Genomic DNA, 13,463 nt, shown 5'->3' with positions numbered 1-13,463 from the left:
GAGTGCACTTCCATTTCTGGTGCTTTGTAGCAGTTTTGAGACCTTCTTAGAGTTTCTCATTGCCCAAATGGGTGTAATTTCTGATATTTATATGTTTCCAGCGTCTTCATTCCTTGATTTTGCTCACGAGAAAGTGTCACTCATAGTCGTTGAAATGTCACTCATAATTAGCCTGAAGTTATGAAAATGTCACACATAGCAATCTGAAACCTTGGCAGCTATGAGGCAGGCTCAGGCTGTAGGCCACCGCAGGCCGTGGAAATTCAGGTTTGCCGCCCGGCCCGCCTCCGGGGATAATCAACCAGGCAGAGGTTGTCCTGACTCTCGTGAGTCCTCCTAGGCGGGAGCTTCCAGTGACAGACTGTCATTGGACAAACTACCTCGTTGACGTAAGGCTGACAGAGCCTCGCGGCGCCATGCATGTGGAATCGCAATAATGGATTGTGCTACATTGAGCCTGCCAGCAACCTGAACTCTGCTGGGGGCCTCAAGCTGGCTGCAGGAGCATCGAACACACCACGGACGACAGCGCGCTGCCATAATCAACAATTTTAGGCAGTACTTTAAGTGACAGCTGAGACAATCATATGCGTGACAATGCATTTCAGTGCGGTAATGCGGACTACCACACTGAAATGCGTTAGTCTAACGCGTGATGCGTGATACTTGGCAGGACTGAGAATGGCAACGTCTTCTCTTTTCTCATACTAAGCACGATAACAATGTTTTCTGGTGTTTTAATCTTTTCTTATATTGCACCTTGCTGTTCTTCTGTAATTTTTTTTACACTTCCTCGCAGCTGGTTTGCTGGCCCGGCATTGAACAGTGACCCGGCAGCAGTTGGGTCAGCCTCAGCCCCTGTAACCGTCGGCAAATGGGCGGGGTCAGCTGAGGCGTGCAGGAGGTCGGGACATTCGGGCTGAAACTGAAATACAGGGCAGTGGTTGGCACTTGCAGGAGACCTCCTCCGCCCTCACTGCGAGGGGAAAGACAGCCACAGAGTCGTCATCAGGACAGTAGACAAGCTATATACATGGTGGCTCCTTCTACAATAAACGTGAAGTTCGGGCCGAGCCGGGCTGAACGATCGATCCAGTTCCACGGTGTTAGACGGCGACCTCAGAGGAGCCCGGAAGGGGGTCCTGACTTCCCTGAGTCCCACCCGTGTAGTATTGTAGCCGGGCACTGGCGGGAGATTCCCCAGGGGGGGGAATCTCGCAACTAGGATCGTACGTCTGGCACCACACGACACAGAGAGACCACACTGGGTATTCTCAGAACAAGCTTTATCAATAGGTATCACTGCAAATATGTACAAGGTGAGCACGGGCTCAAGAGTCTCGGAAAGGTAGGGGGTAGCGGGACTGTCTCTGGTAACGGTTCAAAGCAGGGACGTATCCGGCGCATAGCTCACAATCCTCGAGCTGGGGGATACGTGGTCGGAGTTGGGGTCCGGCGGGACCGTGAGAGTCTGGGGGAGCCGCGAGTCACTCAGCAGGGCTCAGGTACCAGTTCGGAGGTCTTACGTTCTTCAGGGAGCCGCGAGTCACTCAGCAGGGCTCAGGTACAAGTTCGGAGGTCTTACGATCTTCAGGGAGCCGCGAGTCACTCAGCAGGGCTCAGGTACAAGTTCGGAGGTCTTACGATCTTCAGGGAGCCGCGAGTCACTCAGCAGGGCTCAGGTGAGTTCCAGTTCCAGGAGCCGCGACCACGTCAGCAGGCTCTCGTTGTTCCAGCGTCGAATCTGACGGACAGTCTCAGAGCACCCCTTGTTATAGGTCGACCCTGCTTTGATGTCCGGAGTCTGCGCCGGCAGGGGTCTTGTCACCTGGGGGCCGCTTGTCGGGGTTTCCTGCCATTGTCTTTTGATCCTTTCAGGGCCGGGTCGGGAGGAGTCCCAGACACCCAGCAGGCACGGAGCCAGCCCGCAGGGAGGCCGGAGGGCCGATCGAAACCCATCGTCCCAGGGGAGTTCAGAGGTGCGATAGAAACTGCTCCTCCCTCTCTCATCCCCTGGAAGCGTGATGTCCTCCAGCCGGAGTGGCGCCTCTAGGCCCGGGTCGCGCTGGGGCCGGGCGGCCATCTTGTTGCAGGGAGTGGGCACGCGGGCCCGGGGTGGCCGAAGGGAGAGAGGCCATGGACGGGGATGTCCGGAGTTGGCGCAGGTGTCCTGGTGGGAAAGGTCGGCTGGGCCGCGTGCTAGGGCTGCAGGCACCAGGTTTCGGTGGTGCGGGGGCACGGAGGGCCATCCTACGAGGCCGGGTCCAACACACGGCTATAAGAGACTGCTTCTAATCTTCAAATATTCGGCAAAATAAATGACAGAAAGTCCTCTAGTAACGTGGACAGTTCTGCGCAAATGGACCTGGCCCCGTAACCAGTGGTGAGACGAATGAATCCACGGATATGTGTTAGCCACAGCCTGTGTGTGTCTACTCCACTAGGGGGCAGCCTTGAAATGAATGGGACAAGTCGCTCTTCAGGACATGTCATTAATAGGTGACCTGACACCCAAGCGAACCGCTTCAGTAGTCAGAAGAACAATGCAGGTGCAGCACAAACACAAGTAGCGTTTAATCCGCACGAAGCACCAAGACAGGAAGGGCAAGAAGAAAACATCATTTTTTATTGATATTATTGTTATTCTCATTCTGATACATGGCAGCCTGAAATCTCTGTATAAAAGCATGTCTCTAATTTCCTTATTACATGCAATTTGTGACTTCTCTAGTCCCTATAATAAAACAAGCATTTGCAATGCAATAGGTCTCGCAGTTACCCGAGTTTAACTAATGGCATTGTAAATGACAATGCCTTTTATTTATGTTTTTAAAACGAAAAATAAAAGGCATTGCAAATGCTTGTTTTTGGTTTACTTTTTATTAGAGTTTTGATTGAAACCATACAATTGGAAAGAAAACCTCTGCAAATTACTACTATCACCCGGCCCACACACACGGTATCCTAAAGCCATTCTTACATTTGACTGACTCAGCAAGTTAAAACGTTTGATGATGAGTCTCTGCCTCTGTGTCACTTTCCCCTCCATGTCCACTGCCTCCTTTAACCCTGCGACTTGCAGGCTGTAATGTTGAATAGTGCCTTATAACCCCCTTACCCATTCTCTCGTGCCCTTCACTGTGGATCGTGCCAGCTGGCCACCTATCCCTTTCCTAGTGTATCTTCCCTCTAGCGGGCAGAGCCCGGTAGGCCGTGGTATTCTCTCAATGGATGGCAGATTTTGTTGTACTTATGGGGGCAGTCCCAGATTGGTAGATTGCTTTTTACTGGTAGGGAACTTTGGTCCATTCCCCTTAACCACTTCCAGACCAGGGTGCTGGGCAAGATTTCCAATGAGCAGCAATATCTCATTTGGCCAGCATGCAACCAATCCCAACCAAAAACCTCTGTCCTTTGTTCTCGTCCCACCCTGAAAACACTGCCAATTTTGAGTCTTGATCAATCGGGAATCCTAGTACCTCTTTTAAGTGTTGAAAGATCAAATCCCAGTATTTCTGTATCTGATAGAGACTTTTAACCAAATTTTCCTTACCTTATAAATATCCCCAGGTGTCAGACTGGATCCGGAAATTTGTTGTGACCAGTATCTCTGGTCACCGTTAGGTGACGTCGATCGGCTCTGCTTGGCTTCGTCTGTGCCGGAAGTGATGTTATCAGTGTTTATATAGGCACCACTCCAGCACACTGACGTCAGTTCTTTTCTTTCTCCACCAGTCAGCACAGATTGAGAGAGAGCGACTCCTTAGTCACTTTTTGACTAAACATTTTACTACTTTTTGTTGAAGTCATCTCGGAAGGCCGGCTTCAAGCCCTGCAGCACCTGCCGACTGATGTCGGTGACAAACCTGCACCTGGTATGTCTGTGGTCACTCAAGTGCGACCATGTTCCAAAGTTCTGCTCCGATTGCTGTGACATGAATCTGAAGGTATTGAGGGATCAATCTCTCAAGCTCCTGGTGATTCTACAAGTAACACTGCATCGAGAGGATGGTCCTGGGAGAGGTCACGGAGCCCGAAATCTTAGTCGCGCTTGAAGTCGTCGGGCCACTTGGCTAAGTTCCATCAGAAGAAGAAAAGCAAGAATTCAAAGAGGTCCTCGACTTCACCTTGTCCATCGGCTGACATGGGAGCGTTAGCATTCAAGGCATGGTTGAGCCAGTCGAGTGGAGCTCAGGCCTCCTGTGCTCCTTTTCGCACATACCACTCTTGCCCAGAGCTGTCAAGAAGATCAGAAAGAGCCGGCCCAAGTCATACTTGTGGTTCCAGACTGGGCACGGAGAGTCTGGTATCCGTAGCTGTTGAGTATGGCCATCCGTCCTCCTTTCAGGCAGCCCCTTAGGGAGGATGTTCTGTCACAGCAGCAGGGGAGGCCCTCCACCCGAATCTGTCAACTCTTCTCCTTCTTGCGTGGAGATTGAGAGGTGGAAGTTGACAGTTTTTGACCTTTCTCAGGATGCTTTTTACGTTATCTTGGCAGCAAGGCATCCCTCCACTAAAATGGTATATACCAGCTGTTGGCAAACATTTGTGGCATGGTGTTCAGAACAACACATAGAACCCTTTCTGCCCCACTTTTTCAGGTTCTTCTTTTCATTCTTTCTCTTGCCCGGCAATGCTTTGCTCCGTTGCACTCTCAAGGGCTTTTTTTTCTGCTATCTCTGCCTTTTTGTGGTTGCCTGATCAGCCATCTCTTTTCAAATCCCCTTTGTAAATGAATTCTTAAAAGGACTTCAACATATGTTTTTTCTTTCATGCTTTATCGTGCCTCAGTGGGATCTAAATCTTTTTTTGACATTTCTCACGTGCGCTCCCTTTGAGTCACTTCATATTTGCCCTATCAGGCGTCTTACAATTAAGACAGCCTTCCTTGTGGTGATAACATCTGCCCAGAGGGTCACTAAGCTTCAGGCCTTAACATCTAAGCCTCCTTACCTCACCATTTATCCTGACAAACCGGTGCTTCACTCAAGGGCCTCCTTTCTTCCAAAACGGTCACTCCTTTTCACATAGGCCAATACATCACCTTGCCTACTTTTTATGCTCCTGCACACCCCTCCAAAGAGGAGGCTGCAACTCCACTTTCTAGACTCCAAAAGAGCGTTGTCATTCTAACTTAGCCATGCACAAGACTTCCGGGTGGACGACCAACTGTTTGTCAGGTATGTTAGAGCAAAGAAGGGCCGGACCATGCAGAAGCGGACCATATCATGATGGATCATGCTCTGCATCAAAATCTGCTATGTATTGGCCAAAAAGCAACACCCTGAGGGCTTGCATCCTCATTCCACCAAAAGCTGCGACCACTGCATTAGCATGCTGAGTTCCGGTCCTGGTTATCTTCCAGGCAGCAACCTGACCCTCATTGCACACATTTGCTAAACTCTTCTGTCTGAACATTCAGGTCCGTAGAGATTGGCATTTTGTCTGTTTGCTCCTGTAGGACTTCCTCATATGAAATTGGTCTGCAGACCCATATCCGGGGAGGTTTTGCTTGGGTACTTACCTTATAATAAGGTAAGGAATCTGCAGCTAGACGTCTCTATCAGATGAACAAGTTACTTACCTTATGTCCTTGTCTGGTAGAGACATTATCTAGCTGCAGATTCCTTACCGACCCACCCATACTCCCTGCTCTGCATTTGGATTACTAGGGACAGGGCTTTTTTCCCTCTTTAGGGCCCTAGGTTTCCACACCAGTGGTGAGTGTTCTTTGTGGCTCCTCGCTGCTACTGTGATAATTCGCAAAGGTAACTGACATCCGTGCGCCTGGATGGAGCTCATATAGGCACTGGGAACGTCACTTCATTAAAGTTGTGCCCAACTACAAGTCCTACTTCTGGAACTAAAGCTATGGTTTTTGTCAGGTCCAACATTGTAGCTGTCCACAGGGTGGGAGGGAAGTATACAGATATCGCCATCCACATCCTCCCATGTAGGGAGACTGTGACAATAAAATATTCCATGTTGTTTGGGGTAACCTAAGTAGTCACAAGGGGAAGGTTTTGTGTAAAATCTCCTGGCAAACCCTGCATGATACATTTGGTTAAACTCATATCGGCCAGAAGGGAGCCTTTTGTACCTAGCAAGTGAGTTTCCTGTAAGAGGAGGACTGCTGGAGCCAATTTATGCATCTGCTGAAGGATCGCAGTTCTTTTAATTTTGTTCAGCAGCCCATTTACGTTTCAAGACACTATTTTATAGTGCATGGCGGTAGTACTCTTAGGTATGGCAGATAATTTGCCTTTCATGCCCAAGTTACCACAGATGTGCCCAGGCTGCGGTGATGTGGGTCAACAATAACTAAATGGAGTGTCCTCAACTGTCCACTTAACTGTCCCCCACCCAACACTTCAAATCTGAAAGCATCTGTCTGTGAAAACAAACATGAACAGAACCAGAAATGTGTACATCATAGCCTTAGTTTGCAGGGGGCAGTGTTCCCCACACCAACCTCACCAGCAAGGTTCTGTGTGTCTCACCTTCAACAGCCCATCGTATAGGAGTATTTGAGGCAAGAAAGGGGAGGAGGAGAGGGTTATGTCCATTCCGTCCTCCCAGGAGCGTGCACATTCTCATCCACTGGTCGGGTTCCCCTCCTGCCTGTCGCTAGAGTTCTCCAAGGATGATATTTCCTGCTGGTTCTCGGGCTTCAGCCCCTGGACGTTATGTCGCCGCCTACTGCATCTCCTCCAGCTCCTGTTTTTCCTCATGTGCATAGGTCTCCCTCACTCTCTCCCTTCGGATGTCATTAGCTCTGTTGCAAATTTTGGCAACACTTTCTTTTCTGCCACCCAGTCCAAAGCTATCTCAGGGTTTTTGAAGAACAGAGATTTCCCTTTATACAGTGCTTCCAATTTGGCCGAGCACCTTAGATTATACTGTATGCTTATGGCTCTTAATTTTTTTTTTTACAACCAAGAAGGATTTACGTGGATTTGTACCTTGGCCTTGTAATCAGGAAATAGCATAGCTTTGGTGTCCACACACCAAATGTCTGGGAGGCGACTAGCATGCCTCAGGATGTTGTCCTTTTCCCCAAAGTTAAGCACCCGGATGACGATGATTGTAGGAAAGGAGGATCTTTCTTTTATGGTTACCCCCACTTTTTTCCTCGTGTCAGTATGTTTTGACTGTAGTTTGCTGGAATCCTGCTAACCAGGACTCCAGCATCTGTCCTCTCTGTCCCCGAAAATGGCTTTGGAAATACTTTGTACCTCCACAATTGGCTACTGGTGTATCCTTATCAGTCCCTACTGTATGGTACTAAGGTGCCCAGGGCATAGATACACCTTGGGTCCGCCATGGGCGGCAGCATGTATTGTGCCACCCATGGGAGTCTACTTAAACTCTGACTACAGGCCTGCCATTGCAGTCTGTACGAGATGGTGCTTGCGCCTCTCAAGACAGATATACGTTTCGTTGTATCTGAGGTCACTGCACTTAAAACCTAGAAGTCACCCCATGATAGGCCCTGCAGTCCTGAGGGCAGGTAGCTGGTTTAGAAGAGTGAGGGTGTCCCTGCATGAGCAGGACACCCCCACAAACCCCGGAATCATTTCTCCAAGTTTTGTAAGTGTGGTCAGCATTTTTAGACATATAGTGGACATCAGTCACTATGAAATGTCTAACTATATAGTGGCTGCACCAAACTTGGTCATGTTTGGTAGCAAATGCAAAAAGAACAATTGATGGACTGAATGCAGAACATACATTCACCCCAGTACAGAGATCTGGGCCTAAATCCATCATTTTGTTGCTCCCCATGCTATTCCAGTTTGAACCCAGCCATATGCAAATCAGTCTTGACCCTGCACCCAATGGAAACAGTCCGGCCCGAACTGCCAGGCCTGGTCCCCCCTGGACTGGAAACAAGCATCCTAGGACCGGTTTAGGGGTTTCACCCATCATCAGCCAGGATAGCTTGACTCCAAGTGCCATGGAGAGCACAGGGCCCACGTCTGGGCAAACCCATCCCACTAGGAAACCGGTCCCAGGTTCGCGCTTGACTGTTCCCGTGAGCTACAGGGCCAAAACTGATTTGCATATATCTGTGTCTGAACTGAGGTGGCGAAGTGAGCTAAAGAACAATGATGGATTCAACCCAGATCTGTGACTGGGGGTGAGTGTCGGAAAAGTTTCAGCGCTCCATCCATCATCCCCTTGTGTTTGCTTTGTTCGCCATAAGTTGGCAGGATATGCCCAGAAGTGGGTCCCTTGCTCACTTTGCCACTGGATTCAAGCTAGCCTAGCTGATGAGGGGTGTTACCCCGAAACCTGTCCCAGGATGCTTGTTTCCGGTTCAGGGAAGACCTGGCTTGGCAGTTCTGGCTGAACTGTTCCAATGAGGCACAAGGTCAAGACTGATTTGCATATAGCTGGGTCTGAACTGAGGTGGCAGAGTGAGCTAAAGAACAATGATGGATTCAACCCAGATCTGTGACTGAGGTTGAGTGTCTGAAAAGTTTCAGCACTTTGTCCATCATCTCCTTGTGTTTGCCATGTTTAGTAGCAAACATGTTGGAATCATACCCCAAAACAGATTCCGGTGTCCGAGGTATGATCCCATGTACTGGGGCAACCCTTAGAGTAGCCCCCTGTACTCCTGGTTACAGCTACCGAGGTTTGTTGGTGGTCTCGCCGGACACGACCACCTGGACACCTACATCCGACATGAGACAGTTCGTCTATAGCACCTGGTTTTCCACAGCATTGCCGGGTCCCCACAGCTGCAGCGACAAGATGCTCATGAACTCTTCTGATCTTCCTGATAAAGGTGGGCATTGTGCTTCCGTGCCTCCTGGTCACCTCTGAGTGGCGTAAACTTTGTCCCCTCTGCTTGCAGGTTCACCTCGTCACCCATTGTCGTCTAGGAGTGGTTCCGACGTCACTTCACCCCTATGCACCTGGCTCCGCTGGTACAGGTAACCTGATTCCTGGGGCATCCACAGGTGGGTTGGCTTTACAACCTTCCGTCCTCCAAAGGGTTTCCGCTGGGTCATCGGGGAAGGGTCCTTTTTCTTTAAAACTGCAACCGCAACATCTCTATTGACCTCTATTGAACACACAACTGTGTTTCCACTCTTCACACAGACTCCTTGGGGTTCCTAGGCACTTACCATGGGTGATTCCTGGTTCACCAAGCTCTTCTAAGTCTGTTGGTCCAAGTCCTTTCGCCTTTGCATTTCAGATTCCACTTTTTAGTATATGGTTTGGCCTCCCCCTGGAGACTAGTGTATATTTGTGCTACTTACCTGATTTATTTGAAGTAATAATATGTGTATTATTAATATCTCCAGATAGGAGATATACCAAGTGATAGTGATTGTGTTGTGTAATAAATATACTTATTTTTCATAAACACTGTGTGGTTCTTTCTCATCTAATCTATACTACTAATTAAATGTGGTGAAACAGGCTGCTTTACACTCCTTCATGATAAGCCTGAGGACTGCTCACCACAGCTACCCTTTGAGAGCTTTAAGATTATCAAAGACCACTAAAATCACCAGAAGGGTTGCCTGGATTAGTGCAAGGTGTATCACTCCTTTAATTGAACACCATATACTAAGACAGCCTCCTACAGCCGGTCTGGGTGGAGCCCCTGGAGGTAGCTTCGCGGGTCAGTGCTCGGTGAGCTCTTTCTAATATGAAGCATGGGGAGAGGTTCTTGTTTGGAATCCATGACTTCCGGCAGTCCCACTAGTCGCAGAATGTTTCTGCGTGACTTGCCCTCCGCATCTTCCACTTAGTGTTCAAGGATAGCTGTCAGCTCCCACAACTATTTGATCTCTGGTGCATGTGGCCACTACATCCTCCAGGGAGGAGAAACATCCCTGTACATTTGTGGGGTGGACAGCTAGGCTGTGCAGGTCCTGGAGGAGGGACACCTCGACCCCAACCCTCCAATTTTACCATTCAGATCTTTATAAGAGTCTTTTATCACTTGGAGAATAATGACTGGAGAAACGGCTTCTTCCTGTGTCTCGGAAGGAGGGGGCACTGTGCCCCCCCTCCTCCAGTCCTGCTGAGGCCACTGGCCTGGTGTACTTGTCAATCAGCCCCTGCCCCAGGGCCATCCTATCCTTCACCATTCTGGCTTGTCAGCGCAGCGCCACCAAGATGCCACCACCCTGTGGTCAGTCTGGATCAGCGTCCATAGATAATCAGAATAGATAGAATACATGCTCTCCCACTGGGTGGTTAAACTGCTGTAGCTGCGCTATCTTCCCAGGAATGCCCTGACCAGGGACATAATCGTAAGGGGCCTCCATCCCAGTTCCGCACCTTGAGCTGATTTCCATTTGCCACTGGGTCCTCCCAGGGCCCCTTAGACTGAGGCTTGCTGCCACACCCTCTTCTTGGCCTCCCCGCTTCTTACTCTCGATATTCAGTAGGAGAAGGGGGTCTAACTCCCAGAAAGCTCAGCAGCTTGTTCCCCCTCTCACAGTGAGGTAAGTCCTCATTATGGGCATGGTGTGGTGCAGTGTCCCAAGCGCACGTGTCCAGCAACCACAGCAACCTCGGGAGAGGTACCAGACAATGAGAGAGCGAGCCGTCTCTTACCTGGATAGATTGGCTCTCACTCCTCAGGACCAATCGGGGTAATACAAAGCGGCCTTGGGATTTAGTGAGACGAGGAAGGAGTCCCCACTCACCAGTCGCCTTGGTGTCAGCCTCCATGTTGGTCCTCCCAGGGTCACTTGTGGTGTGCCCTCCACTACTGTGTGGCAAGCGGTACAGTAGCCCTGCTGTTGGTGTCAGTGAGGCCGCAGGCCGCTTCTCCACTGGGAGTTAGGCCCTACAAGCCCTTAGGAGCATACAGCTTTGTTGTCCCAGGTCTTCAAGGGTATGAACCGGCCCTCAGAGCAGGGGGATCCTCGATGCTGAAGAAGGGAAATAACAAGGGAGAGTAAAGGATGAAAGGTGGACAGCTACTTGTTGTCTTTATAATGCCATTTGACCGGATGATGCAGGATTCTTGTTATTGGCGTAGAGCTCGCTCAAAATGCGGCCACCATCTTCGGCTGCAGGTGTCTATTTTTTATAAGCTTGATCATTTGTATAACAGAATTTGACAATGTTCATTGTTAGAGGGGATGTAGCAGGAGTGAAGGGATATATGTTTAAAGCCGGGCTGAACTGACTTCCAAAAATAGCTCTTGTGCAGGTATTCTTTTTAAAGACATAAAATGCTAGTTGATGATTCCCAGCTTGATGTGGGTCAATATTCAGATCGCCCTTGAATCTACAAATGCTGGGGAACCACCTTTAAGCTATTCTTTAGATTGAAACATTATAGGTTAATGCACTATTATGAAAACAATTTTCAATTCAAATGCCTAAATTAAAAATGTTTGCATTTTGCTCTTGGCTATTGTAGGAGCTGGAGTCTGAAAGAATTCATCTTCTAGAAGATGTTACCTTTAACAAGCGAAAAATGAAAGAACTGGAAGACAACCTTCTGTATAAGCTCAGTGCAACCAAAGGTATGGTGAATGGATTGGCAGCATTTTTTCTGTAGTGCTTGAGTCCTCAAAATGTCTTCTCATTTGAGGCCATGCTATAACCATCACCTTCAGGGATAATATTCTTAACGTCTACTTAATTTAAATCTTTGAACCTTGTATAGTAAAAGTATCTTTTGGACAATGATAATGCTGTTGAGATGCTTAGCAAAACAAAATATAAAACAAGTGCAGAATGTAAACATACTATCAAAAGATTCGGCAGCTGTGAATGTTAGAGTTAGAAAAAAACAAGCAATGGCAATGCTAACAGAGCTGGCTTTGATGTGCTTCACACATCCCTCTCAAAGGCACACTTCTCACTTGGCACTTACATGGGCAGGAATTTACCTCTGGTGTGCTAGGAATAGGAGCAGGGACCAGAAAAGGTTTCTGCATGCTCTAGTGTGATGAATCATCGACACAATCAAGAATGCATGAGAAGAATGTGAGAGGGCACCTGGGACTGAAGCAGAGAGAGCTGAGATGAACAGGATAAATACCAGCAAATGTCCTGTGCTCCATAAAAAGTGTCTTAAAGGTCTGTTTCTCTTCCAGAGGAATCCTCATCAAAGTCATGAGCACTGACTATTCCTGCCTACGTGTGGGGATGCCAGAGCACATATATATCACGTGGGTTTAGCATCACATTTTAAAATGGCAATGTAACCTCTCCTCGTTGATGTGAACAAGGGCGAGTGACGCCCGAAACGCGTCTTCAAAGGATTTAACAGCGGGAATAAACAATTTGCTGCCTTAAATCAGTGGTTCGTAATTCCTTGGTGGCTGGGTCGGCTGAAACGAAGCTGCGAGTAGACGAAGGATCAGGTGTGCTTTCATATATATATATATTCTACTGGCGGTTGCCATTGGATAGTTATATTTAGGACCTAGTTTCCATAGGAAAAGCGTTTTTTGTTTTCCCCATAACTTTGGCACCGGTTGCCGAATCTTCGAGAAATTTTTAAAACGCATGGCCCGCTCCGGTCAGCTCCTATCTTTAAAGTTTTGGGGTGATTTGCCAAGCGGGGGCCGAGAAAAAAGGGCGGTCCCAAAACGTGTATTCCCCATGTTATTTTCCACAGGAAACTTTAGACACGGCTACAGCCCGAACTGCTGAACGGAATTACACCAAATTTGGCAAAACGGTAGCCCTTGGTTCAGAAAGAGCCCTTTTTGTTAAATAGTGTAAATTCATTCAGTAGTTCCTGAGATATTAAAAAAATAAAACGTTTCAATATCTGGGCGGAGCTTAACCCTCCGAGCACAAGCTTGGCTCTAATTGGCTGCCAACACTTCAAACCAGGAATTGTTGGCAGCCATCTTGTACCTCAGACGGAGGGACAAGATAATAGTGGTGGGCAGTGAATACAAGCATTGGCATCTCGCCAGGAAAATGTGAAAACTTTTGTGAAGTTCTTGCGCAGGTACTTGACTTTGGGTGTCTGTTGTCTCAGCTTTCCAGCGATGCTGGGAGTGCGCCCCCACCCTTTAACTTTTAGCCTCTCGGCAGCGTGGGGCTGACGGTGATAGAGTGCCGCAGTCAGCTCGCTCTCTCCGGCTGCCCCGGCAGCTTTTTCATAATATTATTGTAAGCGGCCATGAGAAGGGCCCTGACGCGCGCTTATTGGTAGGACACATAACCCCGGGGCGGGCGGGAGGCGGTGGTGGGAGCGGGGATGGGGTTGCCGCGGAGACACAGTCAGTCACGGGAACCTGGTCCGGGAGTGGGGGGGACCCCTCCTCCCAGGGTTGACAGCTCCCTGGACTCGCAGCGAAGCATATGCCAGCCAACCACTAAGTGGTTTTTTCAACAAACCACTAGTGTCGACCCCGATTAAAAATATTTTTACCAACATGCTGAGAACGTGGAGTGCCTTGAGGCCATCCTACTGCGCTACAATGGTATCTGTTATATCACAATAGTGCATTATTATA

The 13,463-nt window shown here is 48.8% G+C and overlaps 1 protein-coding gene across 1 annotated transcript in view; it reads left to right on the top strand.

Moving 5' to 3' along the window:
• DNAH8 (dynein axonemal heavy chain 8) overlaps positions 1 to 13,463 on the top strand; it is a 13,985,216-nt gene that overhangs the window by 12,028,862 nt on the left and 1,942,891 nt on the right. Inside the window, exon 77 of the mRNA XM_085610239.1 lies at positions 11,402 to 11,507. Within this exon, the coding sequence (XP_085466365.1) occupies positions 11,402 to 11,507 (106 nt within the window). The remainder of the gene's footprint in view (positions 1 to 11,401; positions 11,508 to 13,463) is intronic.

The sequence above is a fragment of the Triturus cristatus genome, chromosome 6 (assembly GCF_964204655.1).
Source record: "Triturus cristatus chromosome 6, aTriCri1.1, whole genome shotgun sequence".
Lineage (NCBI taxonomy): Eukaryota > Metazoa > Chordata > Amphibia > Caudata > Salamandridae > Triturus > Triturus cristatus.
This window is presented reverse-complemented; position numbering and strand designations above follow the sequence as displayed.